Source organism: Fundulus heteroclitus, chromosome 1, assembly GCF_011125445.2.
Source record: "Fundulus heteroclitus isolate FHET01 chromosome 1, MU-UCD_Fhet_4.1, whole genome shotgun sequence".
In the NCBI taxonomy this organism is placed as follows: domain Eukaryota; kingdom Metazoa; phylum Chordata; class Actinopteri; order Cyprinodontiformes; family Fundulidae; genus Fundulus; species Fundulus heteroclitus.
Window position 1 is genome coordinate 8,819,369 of NC_046361.1, and position 21,130 is coordinate 8,840,498.

Consider the following 21,130-nt stretch of genomic DNA (forward strand, 5'->3'; position numbering starts at 1 on the left):
ATTGCTCAGTCTTCATCGTTCCCCCGAGTTTGTAAAACGCTAAATTGTTCCAAAGCATGACGGTTCCACCACCATGCATGACACCATGCCTCATGCCTGAGGCTTAACCGGCCCCCGCATACACTAAATGGCGTCATTAATTCAGGTCTTCCAATCGCTTCCAAGGCCACAGCTGTAATAAATGCAGGTGTTGGTGTTGAGGACTTGTGTGGATGGCAACCTTCTTGTCCAACATCAGCATCTGAGCCCTCAAACGCGCTGCTGGAAGAATGGTCAGAAAAAGCCCACAGACACTCCTAGGCCTTGGTGAATAGGCTAAAATGAAACCCATGGATTAGAAATGGGATGTCACTTAAATTCATTTGTGTGTTGGTGTGTTTATGAAAACAGCTGCACGTTTCAGTTGAGGTTGAAGCTACTTCTACTACTACTAATAATAAAATGATAATTGAACTTTATTGATCTCACAATGGGGAAATTCACTTCTGCATCTTAACCCATCCCCTTGGGGAGCGGTGGGCTGCCACTGTGCAGCGCCTGGGGAGCAATCGGGGGTTAAGGGTCTTGCTCAGGGACCCAGAGTGGCAGTCGGTGGGAGTTGAACTCAGAACCTCTGTTGACCCAAGCTCAACACTCTAACCGCTAGGCCACCACTCCGCCAATGAAGCAAAGGCTAATTTCGTGGGTTGCTTCTTTGTGATCCTAGTGTTTCATTACCTTCCAGTTTATGACTGGCTTCAGCCTTGGTGGTTTCTGGGTTGTTGTTTGAATCTGTTCATCTGAGAGTGACAGTGTGGGTCACATGTTTAAAACCGGGCATTCCCGGAGGCCAACAATCCCAAACACAAATAAAAACTGGCTTTGGGCTAGATGCAGCAGGCTAACTTTACGCTTCTGGACTGGCCCTGACCTCAAAACTATCAAACTCATGTAGGTTATGCTTAAATGCTGGATCTATGCCAGTAAACCAACTAATTTAAATGAGTTCAGAGATTTCTGACAGAGTCAGACCTCTGCCAGGACCTCAGGGTCTGCAAAAAGCAATTGGTTTTTCTCTGCAATTTACAAAGAGACATTTATTCAGATGTTAGTTGTGTTTCATTACTAGATGTCAGCATGGACGGCATGTACAATGTGGACTACAGAAAATCTGCTGTAAACTCAAACTGGCATAACTTATTAAAATTACTTGTTGCTCAGTCATTCTGACAGCAAAACAGAAACACTGCAATGTGTCATAGAAAGCCTTGAATTAAAATAACATTCCTGCTCACGAAGGGTGGAAATGTGATGCTATAAGATCTTCAGGCAGCTGTCAATTAGAATTACATGTATATAAATCTAACGGTATAAAAAATGTGCCGAGTCAAAAGACACCACCTGTTCTCGCTGTTTAAAGCAGATGGTGTGGTGGGGAAAAAAAAACCCTATCCTTAAAAACTAAACAGTGAGCACAAAAGCTGTCTGTTTGCAAAATAATAAAATGAGGACGCAACTAAAAGCAGGACCTCTGCGTTAAAGATTGACTGATTGTCTCCCCCTTCTGGTGGTGGCAGTAATTGGCCAAACACTAAACAACAAAGCAAGCGGCACTAATACAGGTTTGCCCTTGACGCGGTTTGCTTTACTTTATAGACCATAACCTCGCCTCTTAATGCTGGGCCGTTTTTCCTGTTTTATTTGGAGCCTCATAAACCTTCTGCACAAAGGTCACGCTGCACACGCATGCAGTTGTCGCACCTCAATATTCCCCAGTGTTTGCTCAGCTCCTCAGCTCGGGCTAAATAAACATCTCTGGATGACATAACACTCAGTAGCACTCGTGTAACGCGGCGCCTGAAAGTGGCATCAATCTCCTTTAAACTCGATTAAGTCAAACATTCAAATGTCAGCCGACAGCAGGTGTTGTAGCTCAACTATGAACCAAAGGCATTGTTGTCATGGCATCGCAATAAATCAGAATAGCATTGAAAAGTTCATTTATTATAGCAATTCAATGTAAACTCATAAATGATCCAAGTACAGCCTTGTACTTGTATCGTTTATGAGTACAAGGCTGTACGCCACAGAGGGTCATTGCTTTAAGAGGCTGTCTGTTCATAGAGAGCTGTATGTAAACATAGCAATAGCAAGTTGAGTGGAAGGAAAAAAGTGTGGTAGAAGAAGGACAGGGAACAAGTATTGCGATGCAAAGTCCAGTGAAAAGTTTGGTGGAGATTCACAAGACAAAGTCTGGAGGAAGAACGAAGAGGAGCAAAATCCAAGTTGTGAAGTTTAGTTTGAGAAGATTTGGTGAGCCATGCTATCTATTGTTGTTAGCTAAAAAAAAAAAAAAAAAAAAAAAAGAAAACACCCTGCAGCAATCTCTCATGAAGTTTGAGGGCGCTTCATGAAGATGAGGTTATTATTTCCCAGCAGGAGTTGGCTCCTGCCCACACAACCAATCAAAAGCCCCAATCTCTGCTTTAGGGACCAGTAAAGCAGAGATTGGTAAAGCTATTAAAGATTACCTGACCTAAACCTCATAGAGAATATCTGGGGTGTCGTCAAGAACACCTCAGCAGTCCCACGGGCTCCTCTCCTCCATGCCACGCTGCACTGATGAAGTAATTTACGCAAAAGGAGCCCTAACCTTCTGCTAGCTGTATATACTTCCCAGTACACTGAAACGGTTTTTAGTAGGACTTAATTCCTGTGGCATAAATACTTTTTTGGTAACACTTTATTTGAAGGGGTGTACATAAGACTGACATTACACTGTCATAAACATGACATAACACCTGTTATGAACATAAATGACTCTTTATGAATGTTTAGGACTGTTGCCATTAATTGTCATTCGGTAAATTATGACACTATTAAAGCAAAGTTGACATTGTTTAAAATGTCTTTGCTATGACAAGCCCTTAATTTAACCTAATCCCAAGTCAAGCCCTTAATTTAACCTTGTCTCTGTTAATGTCAAGTTGTCATAACAAAGCCATTTTAACCAATGTCAACTTTGCTTTAATAGTGTCATAATTTACCGAATGACAATTAATGACAACAGTCCTAAACATTCATAAAGAGTCATTTATGTTCATAACAGGTGTTATGTCGTGTTTATGACAGTGTAATGTCAGTCTTATGTACACCCCACTTTTTTTATTGGTCTGACATAATATTCCAATATTCTGAAGAACTGAATTTGGCCAAAAGCCACAATCATCAAGATTACCAGGAAATTATGCTTGAAAATATTTCGCTCCGCGTGTAATCAATCTCTGTGAGCGGAGCGACGTTTCTTGAATATGGAAATTAGCTCATCAGTTATATTCTAATTAAATGAGACGCAACAGTAAAAAACAGTTTTACCAGTTAAAAACGCAACAAGATACAAAAAAACAGACAAACCGGGAGCAAAGAGAAGAAGAAGGAAGGAGGTCAGTGAAAGTGCTCTTGTTGTGGGCGGTGCGCATCGACTTACGGGGGCAGTTGGTGCCCTCTGGGGTGCTGGACGGGGTCTTGCCATCGGGACAGCAGCCGAACTCTGTGTTGTCACAGGAGGACCTCTCCTCAGGAGTGGGAGCAGCAGCGCTCGCCAACGGGGCACCTGCAGGTGACACAAAGCTCTAATGAAAAATTCATTAAACGTTAACAAAAGTCATGAATATGAATCGACTTTTCTCTCTGCTACAATTTTTTTTTCCCCCCCAGGAACTTGAAACGGGGGAGCCCGACAAACTTTTCTGAGGCTTCTTCTCCTCCAGGTGTTTCTGCCTGCTGACCAGTGATGGAGCGGCGAAAAGAAGCGTCTGTCAGCGCTGATTATATGGCGTTTTCATGGGCTCTGATTTTACAGCTGGAGCTCATTTTGTCAGGCAGAAAACCCTTAATGGGCACTGTTGCCAGTCATGTCACACGCAGAGCACTTTAAATGATAGGGGAGCGCCATAACTGCTGAGCGGCTGGCAGTTCCCCTCAAGGCGTCCTGGAAAAATCCAAAAGAAGAAGAAGAAGAAAAAAAAAAACCTACAGTTGTCGTGTTTGTGTTACTGCCACTGTATATCTGGCAATCTTGAGACATTAAGGACATAAAAGTGGCCGGGCTTTCTCTACCCGAGGACTGGCTGCGTTACGGCAGAGACGCCGTCCCCTCTCACAGAGGCGGTGGGTAGGTGGGGGTAGTCTCGGTGGAAGCAGAGCGCTTTACGGCCGCGCGGAGATTGGAAATAATCACGGAGGGAAAGAGCTCGCGGCCGAACAAGCGGTAAAGACGTCGGAGGCCAGGGACGTCCTCCTCAAGGTCTCTCGGTCACGGGACGTGGGAGGAGGGGAAGGACGGAGAGTTTATGGGGCCCGTGTCGGCGTGTGCGGTCTGTAGATTTACAGACCCCCCGAAGATGGGGAGGAACGGGGGCACGGCACGAGAGCTAGGCCACTCTGTGACACTCCTGCCTTGAGAGCCGTCGCTTAACTAAACATGAGCAAACAGCGACAAGTGCAGATGCTAGAGCATCAGGAACAGGAAGAACAGGCAAAGGCACGCTTTCTGATAAGCTAACATTTAACTGGAAATCAGACACGGAAAGGGAGATGGGACACACACACACACACACACAAACATACACGTAAAGGAGACCATGTTATTCTACCTGTTAGTATGCATGTTAGAATAAGGTGTGCTGGTTCTTTCATGTTCACTCATAATGTAAAAAAAACAAAAAAAAAAACCTCTTTTTGCATTTGTTCACACTGGCACAGAGAAATGCAGTGACTTCTGAAGCAATCACACTACTTTTCAAATGTGCCTCCTTACAACCTGAACGGACTTTATTGGGATTTTATGTGATAGACTAACACAAGGGAGCACCTGATTATGAATTGGATAGAGAAGCAAGCTGTTGTTTTTTTTATTTAACAATAAAAATCGGAAAAGTGCGGGCTGCATTTGGACGAAGCCCCCTTTACTGGGATACCCTTAAACATTTTATTGTAACCAATTGGCCTCAGAGGTCACCCAGATAGACCTCAGTGAACATTGAGCCTCGTGAAAACCAAGGAACAAAGCAGAAATCCTGTTTTCAGTTTTCTACAAGCCATGTGGAAAATGGCCGCCCCTCACCTATGACTAAACATGGCGGTGGAAGCATCATGCTGTGGGGATGCTTTCCTTTGGCAGGGACAATAGTATAAAGTTTTCATCAAGTATTAAAAAAAAACAACAACACTATGTTAAATTATAAAAAGTGAAAAAGAACTTGAATTTAATTTCTAACGGTTTTTAAAAACAAATGAAGACATATAACCTTAAAAACAAGAGAATGATGAAAAATATAATTTAAAATAAAACGCACAGGTTTCAGCCCGATAATGCACACAAACGAATCAAAACAACAGCAAAGGAAAAGATTCCCCACACCATTATTTAATTCTTTTGCTGAAACCTGTTGCAAACATTAATGCCTTTCCTATTCCCTTTATATATAATAAGAAAAAAACGCTGCTCAGATTGTCAACGTCGTTGATTAAGGTTCTTGGACGCCACTGTGGAGGGCCTAAAGACAACTAGGCTGAAATCTTAGCCTCTAAATAAACAAAAGCTGGTGGACACATACCCTAAAAGACTGAAACAGGCTGAATACATACCTACAATTTAGTTTTAGTTAAATTTCCGATACCATCTATGATTATTTTCCTCCCCTTTCGCAACTATGCATTAACTGGTGTTTGTCAAATCACATAAAATCCGGATAAAAAGTTTGAGGTTGTAATGTAATGATGTGAAAAATTCAAACGGTATATGGCTACATTTGCAATATAGCAAACAGCATAACAAACAGCCACGCGACACCGGGCTCTGCTTCACAGAGTGGCTTCGTGCTCTCCGGTCGGCCTCCGACAAAGGTAGTCAGTTTAAAAGCTCAGAATAGCAAAGAAGCACAGGGGAGGAAGGGAGGGTTGAGGAGGAACACGTTCCATCAGTCCCGTCCTGTCACCGCGAGCTGCCAAGCAACGTTGATGGATGGATGGGACGCAGCTTCAGAGAAAGCATGAAAAAAAGAAAAGAAAAAAGGTCTAATTGGAAAGCCTGCGCTGTCATCCAGGAGGAGGCCGAAAAAAAAAAAAAAAAAAAAAGCAGCTGGCTGTTGCACTCAGGAGGGCGTGTCGGCAAAGATTTGAGACTAGTCATGTGACAAGGTGCGGCGGCTCTGCTCGCGCTCGCAGCTAGACCTCTGAGTCGCATCAGCCTGTCAGGTCAGGCTCCACAGATCCACAGATTCGGCCCGACGGTTTCATCTATCTGTCGTGCCGGGAGTGTATTTTACAGAGCCTGGGTTTGTTTTGTGAGCTGCTGAGAGCTGCAGTGCTGGTGGAAAGGGAGAAGGAAAAAAAAGCAGGGGTGATGAAGCAACAGTGAACCATGCAAATACATTCTTTTCTGTCTGAAATGGAGATATACGTCTTTTGCAAGTAAAAAAAAAAAAGACAGTACCAGCAACTCTTTGGAAAAGATTTCTTCTCCTTGCCTGTCTGGCTTTGAAGCTTTCCTCCTGCAAAGTCTATCTGCATACAATTACGCAGGCCTGCTCCCTATTTTTAGTTCCTAATTAACAGATGATGGTATGAATGCGTTATGATGTCAGCTAATGATTGATTCTCAATCTGCCCAAAACCCTTCAGAGAGAACAAAAAAAACAACAAAGATACCAAAAAACAACATAACAACTTCCCACACTTCCCCTCAAAGGATCATGGAGAATGAAGTGAAAGAGCAGTGATTTACCGCCGGTCTCGTTTGCCCCGCTGGCCTCTGACTGGACGCCGCTACCGATATCGTCGTCCCGCCCGTCCTTCTCCTCGTCTTCCTCGTCGCCGCTGGGATCGCCGCTGCCCGAGCCCTCGGGCGGGACGGGGGCGAGCGTGGCGGGGACGGGGCCGCTGCGCGTGGCGAGAGGCTGGGGAGAGATGAGGATGGGCTGCGGGTTGGATCGTGCGCGGCTGAGGGTGGAGGCGGAAAGGTCGATGGCGCTCACGGGCTGCTCGATGGACTCCGACCGGTCCGTCATCGGAGGCGGGATGCCGTGCACCATGTTGGTGTTAAAGGGGGCGGGGGTGGTGGTGGTGGCGGTGGTGGTGGTGGTGGTGGTGGCGGGAGGGTTGGGGGTGGGTCGCTCTGCCGTTTCAGAGATGGTTTCTGGTGAAGGGAAGGAGGAGGAAGCAAGGAATGGATGAATGACGGAGCACAGATGGAAATGTTTTGATTCTGCTTCACTTTTAGTAAAAAAAACCTTGAGAAACAGGACGGTTGTGAAGGTCTCGGTTTTTCGACAAATGCTTAGCATAGAAAAGGACACAGAAAGATAAAACGCTTGTCTGCACTGGATATGTTTTTATCTGACAAATCAGCTCACTGGTTTCACTTTTGTTCTCACTATAATCCACAAAAGTATTTTAACGGGATTTCCCGTCAACTCTCCCCGCAGCGCGATGCTGTCGCGTTCCACCTGGGGGACGGTGTGTTCAGGGTCATACTTATCCCCCATGCTTATGCTGCTCACTGGGAGTTGGTCTAACAGTACATCTTGGATAAATACCTCAGATTTGGTGGTCATAATATGCCAAAGCGTGAAAAAGGTCCAGGATATTTGCGAGGCAATGTACAGTATGCACATTTTTCAAACTGCACAGTTTGGTTTCTCCCGCTCTCGAGCGTGCGGCTCCTGTACGCCCATACCTGTGCTGGTGCAGGTATGAGCGTAAGACAGGCGTCTGGGTGCGCATATGCGGGATCGCACGCCGCGCGAAAGCCGCGCCGAGGCCTATGAATTATATATCCAGATTCAAACGCTGCCCCGCAGTAGCGAAGCTTTAATCACCAACAGCCAGGGCCTCCGGTGATGAATGATTGATAGAAATGGGGCAAAAAAAGCCGGCTTTGCTCCGGCTTCAAAAGACGGCAGGCTGCTGCTCGGCAGCGAGCTGGAGCGCCCGTCGAACGCGCCGCTGTCAACGGATGCACACAAACAAACACGTATGCAGCGCTTAGACAAAAAAAGGAAGAGAAAAAAAAGACAGGAAGAACCTCTGTGTAAAGAGACTATCATTACCAATGCAAAAAAAAAAAGCTCCGGTGCAAAAGGACAAACTGTCTGCGATGAAAGAACGATAAACAGGACAAAAACTCCTGAGGGCGACGAGCGAGCAGGCGGCGAGATGCTAAGTAAGCGTGCTGAGGGAAGGAGTGACAACATCGTCGGCCCCCCCCCTCCTCTTCCTCCGCTTTACATCCCGGGAGAATGGATGTGTCTCGGCGAGAAGATGGAATAAAACCAACAGCACAGAGTTCCACCTCATTAGGATTCGCCTAACACTACGGTATGTGTAAGACTTAATTACGCCGCCGTAATCACGGGCTTGATCGGCAATTATTTGCTGAGGTGTGAAATGCGATACCTGCACAGACAGCGGAAATGCCTCGGAGACGCGGCCTTAAAAGCTCGGCAGATAAACGGCCCGGGGGGGGTTTGGGGGGGGAGCCGTTCGGAGCCGAGTTCAAAGAGCGCCGATGCTATCGCCGGGAAAAGGCGGCGTTGGCTTGCCTTTCCTCTCGGCTACACCTGTCAGTCAGGTGCCAAGCCCGCCGTCGGGAGGCTCGCTCGGCGGGAAAATGTCTGAGGGGACGCGTGTGGATATCAGCAGTAGCAAACTTCCTGATACGGGATAAGGAAAGATAAACACACGCCTCAAAGAGCCCAGAAGTCTAATTCAACAGATACCTCCTTTAATCAGATTAACCAGTCCATTTGACTTTTTTTTTTTTTGCCTTGTTTCCTCTTGGAAGAACAATGGACAGTAATGTTAGAGGGGTGAGAGAGAGAGAGAGAGAGAGGGAAACACAATCATTGCCTCCTCCCTGGCATATGGTTATTAGCGAAAGGTGGTTATTAAGATTGTTGGGGATGTCAGGAGCCGGGACACAGAACGAGTGATTGGGGCAAAAACTCGTGAGCGTTTAAATCAGGGTCTGAAAAGCGGCAATAGCAGGTGGGAATGTCAAAACGGAGCATTGGCTCGATCCGTGAGGGAAAAGCTCCCAACAGGAAGGGGAGACGGAGAGAAATCAGCAGAGCCGTGACTAACACGCAACGCGAGGGCTGTGAGCGACATATGTCCGCCTTTCCTGCCAATCCGGCACAAACCTACAGGTGATAACGCCATATGGGAGAGGCGGGTCGGCGCCAGCCCCGTGGCCATCTTCTTCCAGGAAGGATTTGCTCATCAGTGCAAATGCTGCCTCTCTGGCCGTCGCCACAGTGGCTACCGCAATATTTGGTTCAGGATGCCCTGGTTAAAATCGACACCGCTTTACAATAAGGCTCCTCTTGTAGACGGCTAAGACATAGTCTATAAATATTTTATGAATTAATCTGTAAACACTTCATGACTCATTTATTTGTTTATGAGTCAAAACCTGACCTTAGTCTGAAATGTTTCATATAAGCAACTCTAGATTAAATATATAGCTGAAGAGATTAGGCTCACCATTTGGCAAGAAACTGGCCAGTTTTGTCTCTAGGTCGCCCTTAGTGAATGTATAATAAACACCTATAAATGAGTCAAAGTGTTTACAGAGGAATTAAAACATATCTATAAATTATTTATTAGCCATCTATAAGGGGAGCCTTAATGTAAAGAGGTACCCTAAAAGGATACTGTTTTGCTGACTTACACTGCCTTGTTTAACGCATAGCCCATGATTTTTTGTTAATTTTTTTTCTTTTAAAGGAAACTCTTATAGGCCTTCTGGTAAGATAACAAGCCTGAGGTGCTTTAGGGTAGCAATCCATCACTAAATAATTACAAATAAAAAAAGAAAATCTCAGTGTATGTCAACTCATTTATCGACACCTGTAATTGAGCTTTACGCCGTTTTCATTTACAGCACAGTTCAGATGCGTAGCTGCATCCTTTATTTATCTGCAGTTAATTCTTAAAGACGAGGAGATTGTTACCTCGCTCCATCTCAAGCTTCAGTTATTGATCTGACAGTTAAGATCCAAGTTGGACGGAAACATCTAAAGCTAAAGATTGCTAACAGCGTGAAAATCAAGTCTGGCCTGTTCAACATTCATCTTTATTGTTCCATGTGGTTTTTTTTTTGTTTTTTTTTTCATTTGTGAATAATGACTCTGCAGTCCCCAAGCCTCAGAAATAGCTTTGTAAACCTTTGAGACTGATGCGGACTGTTTCTCTTCTTTTCATTGCCTGTTGAGATCCCTTCGCCTACTTCATGCTGTCAGACAGGTTCTATTAAAACAAGTCTGGCAGCAATCGTGCCCGGTTGCGACTTATGGCAAGCCAAGAAAAACACGTTTAGTCCCAATTAATTCATGATTTCACAACAGGCAATTATATTTTCACATTAGGCCATATTTTTTATTATTTTTTTATTTTTCACTTTTCCACTTAAATGTAAACTTTATTTTGTCTAATATAGGGAATTTATTAAAGCTCATGATATCAATATTCATTCTCGCATTTAGGCCCTTTGGCATGGCTCTGCAGTTAAGCCACAAAGCAGCTTGTTGAGCATTAGCATGCCGCAGCGCTGGGGCCGGGCGTCTGGAAGCAGTGCGTGTAAACAGTGGGTGGGAAAACAGGCAAAGCTGCGGCGTGGTGATGGGTGGAGGCAGAGCAAATGCTAATTCGCACCCAGCCACACGTGAAATGAGCTGGAGATCCAACCCCCCCCCCCCCCCCACCCTCCCGAGCTGACAGCCGCGGCGGCGCAGCAACCCGCGGTGAGACCGCATCCGAGGCAAGAAATTAAAAGATCTTCTTTGCCTGTCTGTGGGGCCCGAGCGCTCGCCGGGCTCCTCGTCTCCTGAGGGTCTGATGGAGAAAAGAGCCCGCTGCAAGGCGTCTTTCCCTGCTTTCCCTGTGCAGCAATGCTAGGTGAGAGATTACACACAGCCCACATCTCCATTGCCAGGCAACAGAGGAATCTGAAACCAGACCTGATTTTGGCTCCTATCGCGACTAAACCCACCCACGGCACTGAATATGTAATTACCAGATGTTCTGGGACTAATCAAAGCCTTGTCTGTCTTTTTCTGGGTATATATATATATATATATATATATATATATTTTTTTTTTTTTATCCGTGTACCCAAAGCTGAACCTTGACCTAGGCCATGTTGACATCTTTACCTCCCATGGCTATGTCCTGACCTGGGCTATGATAAACTCTGCTCCGTGGAGATGGATGCAGAGCATCCTCTGTCAGCTTTCGCTCACTTGATCTGTGCCCACTACAGGGACAAGGTGACTGAGCATTTTTCCACCCACAAATGTTAGACAACTGGCACTCGCTCATGACCACAGCTCCACAGCTGGCGCCGTATATCCCCCTGGCCGCTCACCGGCCTCCTTTTCTGAATTCCTGTTGTGATCCAAGCTGGCATCCGCCGCAACATCTTCACTCTACATGCAAGCTGGGGCTCTGGCACGTGTCCCGGCACCCATTACCGCGATCCAAACCGCTTCCATCAACATCTGGACTAACGGGGATCAGGAGCTGAACCTTTCGCCCCGCTGTCCACGTGTCTTCAATCGTACTCCTACAACATTCTGTTCCTGGTAGTACGAAGCTGCAAAGGGACCGCTCGATTCTCAAATCAGAGAGGTTTGATTGCTACTACACTTTATTAGGAACACCTTGCTAGTACCGGGCTAAAACCTCTTTAAGCTTCATAACTGCCTTACTTTGTCATAGCATAGATTCGAGAAGGTGTCAGGAACCAGTTTGCCATCAATTGAGCATTGTGGCATGGTGCATTATCCTGCTTGAAGTAACCCTCAGAAGGTGTTCATAAGGGATGAACGTGGTCGGTCAGGCAGGGTGTAGCATTTCAGTGATGCTCGGTTGGTACTGAGGGGTGTAAAATGTGACAAGAATATATCCCACAAAACAATATATCACCTCAACAGTTAGTGCAAGGTAGGGCTGATTCTGGGCAAATTTCTTCTCCATCACAACCGCAGTCTAAAATAACCCGAATGCTGTGTTTAACCGCATAAAATAAAGGTTTCAAAGCAAGAATCATTCTGTCGTTCAAAATAAACCAGTTCAGGTTGGACCATAAACTGGTTTTTCGATTGTGAATTAGAGACGATCAAAAGCAGTCACGCTTCACTGCAGATCTACAGCCACAAGCTGCAAATCGGATGCCAACTTAAGCCAGGGACATATTCCGCAAAACACTAAAGGTGCCCAGTCCCCGTCGACGGCACCTGCAAACAGGCAATAGAAAAGTTTTTTGGTGGATTTTTATTTGGCAGGTGCTGAGAGAACCCTGAAGGCTTTGTCACCTCAGGCAATGGCCAATATTAAAATAAAATGCCACAGCAACCATGCTTTTATGTTGTTTTTGCTAAATCCTGATCCCTATCATTTAAAGCTGCAGAAAGAAATGTTCTAATTACAGCTCTTAGCTCCGGCTCCTTGGCCTTTCACGGGGTCAACAGTAAGAACTCTGTCATGTGGAGGAAAGGAGCTTTAGACTGCTGTGCCGATTTTGGACAGGCTTTAACTTTAACGTGTCATTATGCATCATAAATTTTTTATTCACGTTTTATTTATTATATTTAAATGTTATTGTACATACAGCACTTTATTTGTCCTGAGTAACCAAGACAAGCTGCCTACAGTCTGCACAAGTGTTATCTAGAGCATCCTTGGTATCCATTACGCTTCTGAAAATACACAAAGCCACCAATGCAGAATGAGATTTCCTGTCCATTCTTTTCCATAAAATCTTTACATATTTTTGGTGTCTTCTCAGCCAAAGGTAGCTGTAGAAATATGTAGGATCTTATTTGCTGTGGATGGGGCTGGACAATATATATATATATATATAAAAAAGAAAGCATATGGATAAAATATAAATCATATTGATCGATATCAATAATTATCAACAAATTCAAAACATGTATTTTAAGTGCAGCCCTGGCCATTTTATGCTGTTGCTTAGCAACCTATTTTTAGATACAGAACACACAAAGACTGAACTCAAACTCAACCGTTTTTTACCAACTTTTTAAACAAAACTACAAGTATTTAAAAAATGAAAAAGAACGCGTGCTCTCTGAACTCTTTGAAGGGAGAGGAGCTTCGAGGTGGAGCGTCCCTGGGTCCGTTTGTGATTGGTTGGGAGACTAATATTAATTAATTGATAATTACCCTTTTTATTATCATCGATAATGATCTATGGATCAATACATATTGGTATTGAATTACCGTCCAGCCCTAGCTGTGGAAAACAAAGGCAGAGATGGCCGAAAGCTTCATGGATGACCAACATGTCATGTAACATGTGAAAGGGTGAAAGAGTGAAAGAGTTTACTCTCATTTTATTTCAGGCTCGGTCTAATTCTTTCTTTTTAACTTGCTTTTGGTCATCATTTTCTTTGGTTTACCTATATTCGTTTTCTGACCACATCCACTCGACAAGCTCGGCGGTTTTCAGGAAATGTTTTTTTTCAATCTGTTGTCGTTCTATTTGGATGAGCCTATGAACTGTAGCCTATGTTTCCTGATTTTAGCCGAAAGGAGCGGGGTCTGGTTTGTTCAGCAGCTCAACTGCTTCAAAGTCTGTCCCACTGCACTCGCTCCTTCTTTCCCATCTTTGTGTACGTTTGACACTTTGGTAAGCTGTCTTCAAGTCCAGAAGCCTAAATACAAATAGTTGCTGATCAGCTGACATGCTATGTGTATTAGGAAGTAATCGATCAGGTGTAGCTAATAAAGTAACCAGTGAGTGCATCTGCAGGTAGCAAGGTAAACTTAGCATTTCCGATTCAGTTTGTTCATTTTCTACCTGAGACAGAAAGCTGGATCGGCACAGAAACAGCAGGAGGCCATCAGCACTTCCCATTATCTTTTGACCAGAGACTGACAACAGCTGGCGCGCCACTCAGCGTGTGATGCATGGAGGTATCGCAGAGGCTCACCTGTGCACTGTCCAAAGTGTTGCACCGTAACGTCCTTGTCCTGCCTGCAGGCTATGGTCCTCAGCTGGCACTGGTCAGCGTAGGTCACCCCATCTGAGCCGCACACCTGCTCCACAGTGACAGAGATGGAGGGAGGGGAGTCGGAGCCACATGTTAACTCCCTACGGGCCACTTCCGCGAGGCACGGCTGTTTTTGGAAAGCGTGCGGATCAAACCTACTTGCACGTGCGGACGGTTTGAAAAACGCACCTTTGTTTTGTTTCTTAAGTCGCAGTCAGGCGGCGGGCACTGACAGTGGGCTTGGCCGCTTTCCTCGATGCAAGTTGCGCCAAAGCTGCACACCAGCTCCTCGCATGATTTTGGGGCGTCGGGTCCTGCGGAGGAAGGAGGTTTGCATTCTTAGCCCTTCTGTACGGTCTGATAGTCCCGTAGTTAGTAAGACTAATGGACTAGGTTCAAACGGTGGCTCCTGTGTGACGAATGTGAAGCGAAATAGCACGATTCTCATAGGTATTTAACAAACTTTTGCAATGTTTTGTCTAACCCAGGGGTGTCAAACTCATTTTGGTTTAGGGGCCGCATACAGCTTAATCTGATTTTGAGAGGGCCACACGAGTAAACTCATTGCTAGATTAAATAGAACTAATAAAAGTGGACTTGTTGTTGATTTTTATATTTAAATGAATTTCACTTTTACACAATATATTATGAATAACCTCAGCGTTTTTAAGAAAAGTATGTGCAATTTCAACAATATTTTTACTCAGTTAAACATTTACTTAAGTGCATCATGCATAAGAACGGATCACAGTGATTGTACAATGTTGAAAAACATTTATTCACATTTTTTGGAACTTAAAAACACTGTCCTGCATGACAAAATACATCAAACAGATAAAAATTAAGAAATGATTTAAAATCAATTTTCCACATCTGAAGCTCAGCGCTACCATCTGCTGATTAAAACACAGCGCCCCTCGTGGACAATATAGGAACTGCAGATTTTCAATTAAACGAAGTACATTACATGTTTTTTTCAATAATTACTTTTATCATTCTCTTCCTTTTATCTCCTCTTTCTTTCACCTTTTCTTTTTTCTTCTTGTTCTTCCTTTCCTCTCCTACTTTCCCATTGTAGTGTCCATATCTTTTGAGATATTCCCCGCATGAATCATAATAAAACTATTCACATTCATAAATCAAGCGGAGCACTATGGCAAAAGCAGTACTGCTTCACTTGTGAAAGTCAAATCTGATGAGCTCTTTTTGGCATTAAGACAAGTTAATTCTTATTGCCTCATTGCCAGACAGGACACTGGATTAAAAAAAAAAAAAAAAAAACTTTTTTTTTTTTTGAATAATGATAATGCATTTAGCCAGCGGGCCGGACTAAATTGTTCGGCGGGCCGGAACCGGCCCGCGGGCCGTATGTTTGACACCCCTGGTCTAACACCTATAACATGGTTTCATAAATCTGCTTCGTGGTGATGAAAGCAGTTGACTCATTGCCCAAAAGCTAATTTGAAGTGTTGTTGAGGCAACAGCTGAAGCCGTGGAGCATCTGCAACAGCCGGGCCTCCGGTGTGGGGCCCTTGCATTGTTGCAGCGTCACACCGGCTCCAAGTGCACCCGCCACCTCCCCCGTGCTTTTATGCGAGGCGCCCTCTGAGTACCTTTGCCTTTCTAATCTAGCTGGGTGTGCGGCGGAGTGCCTCACTACTGTGCCGGGACTGCTGGCTTCATTAAGCGTCTGACTTCCAGTCGATGTCAGCTGGTGAATCTTAATCAAGGAGCTGCAGGCCCCCTCAGCAGGAACTAACCTTTCCTTCAACGGTTTTCGTCTCCGTTTTTTCATTCGGCGCAACGGCCGGGGCGGGTTTGCATTTGTAATCAAAGGGAATCAATAGCGCCTATACGCAGACCCAACCATGTACATGTTAGCGCCGTAAATCACCCAACACGCAGCATGATGCGGAGAAATAGAAATATCAATGGGCAATGCGCGGCGCATGGGCCTTTTGTACACTCGACTATTTCCCTAATCACTATTGATTAGCTATCTCGCGGCCACTTCCTTCTTTGCCAATAAACCTGATGGATGCGGAGAGGAGATCGAGAAAGAGTGGCTGCTATAAGGCTTATCCACTAATCAGATAAGTGAAAGAAAACCTCTTAAGAATGATAGAGAGAAGCTTTTGAGGACGGAGGAGCCCGAGGCCCATCTATGTGTGTGTTTATGGGAGCTCCACCTCACCACTCTCTCTCTTATTACCGTTGTCGCAGCCATTCATGCCCATCTTGCTCCCGTCTGGGCACATGTTGCACTTCAAGCCCTTCGCGCCCGCCTTGCAGGAGCACAGGCCCGACATCTGCTCGCAATCATCCCGGACCGAGCCCGTGGGATCGCAGCTGCACGCTGAAATGAAGAAGTCGAGATAAGAAAAATAAACACACACAAAAAAAAGAAAAAAAAAGAGGGTCTTGATTAGAAGAAAAAAAAAATCGATTATGGACAATAACAGGCAGAGCAGCTTTGCTCAGAGTGCTAGGCAAACAATGTGCTTCTGGAAGCCTTTTGGCCCGTGGATCTTGCTAATAGACACATCTTTGTCTCAGAGTGAGAGGTTGGGAACAGTTCAACTAACCTCGGGGGCTACGGAGGGAGGAGAAGGAGGAGGAGGATGAGTATGTAAGAGGGACTTCAAAAACAACAACCTCGGGGAAGGACATCAAGCCCATCATGTTCCTAGAATCAATGATGTGATTATTTTTTTTTTTTCTTCTCCCCAGTCCCCTTCTGCTGAAAACGGTTATTGGTGTTCTGTTTGCTGTCTGCTTGCGCTGGGTAAACCTTGTTAAGGTCAGGGCCACAGGTGAGACACCTTGCGGGCTTCCTGCTGTTGACTGGAACGGCTGCCCCGGCGGCTCCGCCTCGGCGGCGGGAGACGAGCCGGTCGGCGTATCGCCTTACATCCAGACAAACAAAGGGGTCCCGACCGCACACCTCAGCCGCATACAGATGGAAACGGTTCATTCAGTCCGGGTTTGGCAGCATCAGAGGACACAGCAGAAAATCAAACTGTTTATCTACGTAGGCTTTATGAACGTGGGTCTGAAGAGCGAGGATTACCGAAGGGTCGGCTGAGAATTTAGAGAGCAATGCATTCGTCCTCATTGATTTTTACTTTACATCTACTGTCCTCATTTGTTCACGTTCTTATAAGTATGAAGATGCTGTCAAGAGGTTCGCATTCTACTACTGACGGCACCTTGCATACCTCCAGAGTTGGAAAAAAATGTGGATCTACGCATTATTTCAGTAGCTAGGCTGTTGTTCAGCTGGCGAGGGAACAAATGCCACCGCGCGGGGTGTTAACGGCAAACCGGGGACTCGCTGTGAATGAAGGTCCGGCAGTGACTCCTTACGCGTGCAGCCGCTCATGCCCTCTGTGACGATGGCGCGGAAGTTCCAGTAGCCCGGCTCGCAGCGGTCGCACTTGGGTCCGCCGACGCCCGGCTTACAGGAGCACTGCCCGGTGGTCGGGTCGCACGTGCCCTTGTAGGAGCCGTGGACGTTACACTGACAGGTACCTGAGGGGGAAAAAATACACGACACAGTCGGTGGTTTTCAAGCTTCCAAAATCCCTTTCAAGCATAAAAAAAAAAAAACACCCTTAGAGTTGATTAATTGTGTTTGGACTAGATTTTCTGTGTGTAAAATCTCTGCATGTTCATATTTCTAAATCTACATTTTTCCTATCTATCTCTGGTGCATCTGAAAGATTACAGCCTGATGCAACATTTTCCCCCTGCATCTCTGCGCTATCTATCGCGAGTCAAGATCATCAGAAGAGGAGATTTGTTTCTGTTGATAAAGGCCGGCATTATCATAATTATTCTCCTGGATTAAGATGAAACGCCTCCGGCCTCGCAACTTTGGTCGTAATCTTACAGGAACCGCAAGTGCAGTCAAGGACAGTATGTTTCACGGCGCGATAAGCATCTGAAAATCTAGCGGGCGGAGGCCGGAAGCGGTGCGTGGAGCGAGGCTTACTGGGACATCCGGCCTGTTCGACTCCTAAAGCGGCGGTGACGTTGTCGGAGCAGCAGCCGTACGGAGACAGGCTGCAGTGCTGGGGTGCCGTCAGCTCAGTCGGCGCCGTAGCTTGATCCTCCGAGGTGGCTGCAAGGAGAGAAGCAGGCATGTTTGAGTGCTTAACGAACGGATGGAGGTTCGGATCTGTGGGCCATTAAACAATGCATTTTGTGCAACGTGCAACTTTTTTTTTGCAAACAATGCGACAAGCCCGAGCTGGATTTGAGGTAACAATTTCATGCGATGGTTTCCCAGCTACCATTGCTAAAAAACCAGAAGGGGTAAAAGATGCTAGCACCTTCAGTGGAAGCAAGCAATGCCTTTCCCCTGAATTTGCAGCAGCTGACATTTCCCACCTACCAGAAGGCACGCTCTCTTCATTTGTTCTTGTCTAAGGAACTGTACTGGAAAACCTACAGCTTAAGAAAAAAAAAAAAAAAAAAAAAAGACCTGCAATATGTGAAGCAATGTGCCAAGCTCTTTCTTTCCCCGTGTGGAGAGCTCTTTTGTCTGAGGATGCACCAGCCGCCAAGCTAGTGTGGCGGGGCTACATTCAACAAGATGGAAACAAATGTGTTCCTGAAATTGGCCTCTTTTTCAGACGCTGGAAGAGAACAACAAACACAATAGGAGGAGGAAAATGGGGGGGGGGGGGGGATTGTTTAATAGCCAAGGCAAAAAAGACTCATCGTTCAAAGCTTTTGAGTGAGAAGTTAAGTTGGAGATAAAAAAAAACAAAAAACGAGAACTCTCTTTTCGGACCGCTTTTTCTCTTCCCTTTTCTCTCTATTCCCCAACCAATCTCCCTTTCGTATGTTGCTAATTTGGAGTTTGGAGGCTGGAGATACCGGGCCCATAAATCACACTGTTACTGGTGTGGATATGAGCCACAGCCTAATGGTGATGACTCGGCTCGCTCCTTTTTTCCAGCGCTTTCCCACTCCAGAGATGGGCTCTGGACACAGTTCATTTAACTTGCCACTTTCCAACGCTGCATTCGGCTATCTATACCAAGCCTATTAGGACACGGAGAACTTTTAATTTCATATGTTCTTCCACCCTTTGCTGGGCTTTTTTTCCCCTCCAGTAGCTGTTGTCTGGCACGATGCTGCTCACTTTGACGTGCGATATTACCTTCATGTTTCTGAACTCTACTGCCTTTCTTCTTTTGCAATAATATGATATTTTTTATACCCCTGGCTATATTATCATTTCCAACCAAACCAATAAAGATTTTTTTTTTTGGGGTAAAAAGAAAGCCATGACCCAGATTTGAGTTGGCAGGTGGCATGGACGGATTATTTGAATCGCTTCAGGACTGTAAACATTATAAATGTACTGCGCCTTGGAAAAGTATTCATCTGCATTCAACTTTTTCCAATTCTGTTACGCTACGATTACTAACGTCATTGTGTCCTGATTGGACTTCATGCCAAGGACCAACACAAACGGGCAGAACATTTGGAAGTTGAAGGAAAAGAATATGATTGGATTTCACAATTTGTGAACACAAGTCTGAACAGTGTGGTGTGCATTTGTGTTCAGCCCCTTTGAGTCGACACTTTGTAACCAAAGCTTTTGTTGTAATCGCAGCATCGTGCTTTTTAAGGGGTTCGTTAAATTTTCGCTCATTAGTTTTTGTAAAATAGCTGAAGTTGGGTCCGATTAGATTTAGAGGATTTGTGAACATCAGTGTTCCCAGTCAGATCCTCATGTTCACCTCAGCCTTCGACCGGGCCATCTCAGCTGGAGCGGCCACTGTAGGTCTGGCTGCGTGTCTAGGCTGACTGCCTATCCTGGAAGTCAACCTCCCAATCAGTTTCAAGTCCTTCGCATCGTCTAACAGGTTTTTTTTCCCCCAGGATTGTTCTGTATTGATCTCCATCCGTCTGCCAATCGACTGAGACCAGCTTCCTCACACCATGATGCCACCAACGCCATGTTTCCTTCTCCCACCTGAGCTGTGGATACCGCAGCTCCTCCACAGTTACCATGAAACACTTGGCACCTTATTTATTTAAAGCCCTGCTAGCTGGACCTGTCAGCTTAGGGGGGCACCCATGTCTTAGTAGGGTTGCTGTTACACCATAATGCCATTTTAGATGATGGATTAAGATGTAAAAAAAAAAGCTTTATAATCTAACCCTGCTTTAAACTCTCCACAGCTTTATCACTGAGCTGGCTGCCGTGTTCCTTATACTTGATTCACTAACGTTCCCTAATGAACCTCTGAGGCCTTCACAGAACAGCTGGATTTTACTCATGAGTAATACAATGGTGGAATACAATGCAGCTTTTAGGTTTTTTTCTTATTAGTTAAAATAAATGTTCTCTTTACTTCACAGTGACGTTCTACCTTGTATTGTTTCATCACGTAAAATCCCACCAAAAAAAATGATACGTTGTGATTGTAGCTTAGATTTGCTGTGTATGAATTCTTATGCAGAGCTCTGTAACTGCTAGGAAAGTTAAAACTGGGCTCGAGAAGTTATTTTAAAGCTCAGAGCTACAACAAAAAAAAAAAAAAAAACACTACTGACTCTGGTTTTGGAACTTAGGGTCAAGATCAAAATTGGCCCTCACATAACTAATGTAGAGGGCAGGGAAAAACCCAAAGATCTGGCTTCATCCATTAGCCAGTAGAAGAGGAGCAGCCCAGAGGTCTTGTACACATATAGAGGGCTGTTCGGAAAAAGGATTGATTATCCACGGTGGGTAGAGGAGCGTGACAGTCAGTGCCCAAAGGAGTCCAGCTTAGGAGGAAGAAGAATCTGCAGGGATCCGAGTGGAAACACTGGGAGCTCCCTTAGTCTCCCTCTCCTCGACTCTCTCCATCTTCCTCTCCTTTGGAGCCGGGGGATTCAAACAGGCTGGAATGATCACACAAAATCCCTTAAGTACCTTTTTGCTCTGCTCTTCGGCTTTTACCAGCAAAGGCTCTTCATTTGACACAGCCACGGAGAGGAAGGTGGTTAACCTTTGCAGCTCGGCCACTGATCTAACAATCAGTTCACTGGGTAAATGCCATTATTGCATG

General features: G+C 45.3%; 1 protein-coding gene across 1 annotated transcript in view; it reads right to left on the reverse strand.

The window, feature by feature from the left end:
* agrn (agrin) overlaps nt 1-21,130 on the reverse strand; it is a gene marked incomplete in the record, with an annotated part of 352,884 nt that overhangs the window by 61,425 nt on the left and 270,329 nt on the right. The window contains 8 exon segments of the mRNA XM_036129007.1: nt 3,467-3,592; nt 6,767-6,938; nt 7,017-7,177; nt 13,998-14,103; nt 14,247-14,371; nt 16,270-16,413; nt 17,424-17,588; nt 18,052-18,180. Of these exon segments, the coding sequence (XP_035984900.1) occupies nt 3,467-3,592; nt 6,767-6,938; nt 7,017-7,177; nt 13,998-14,103; nt 14,247-14,371; nt 16,270-16,413; nt 17,424-17,588; nt 18,052-18,180 (1,128 nt within the window).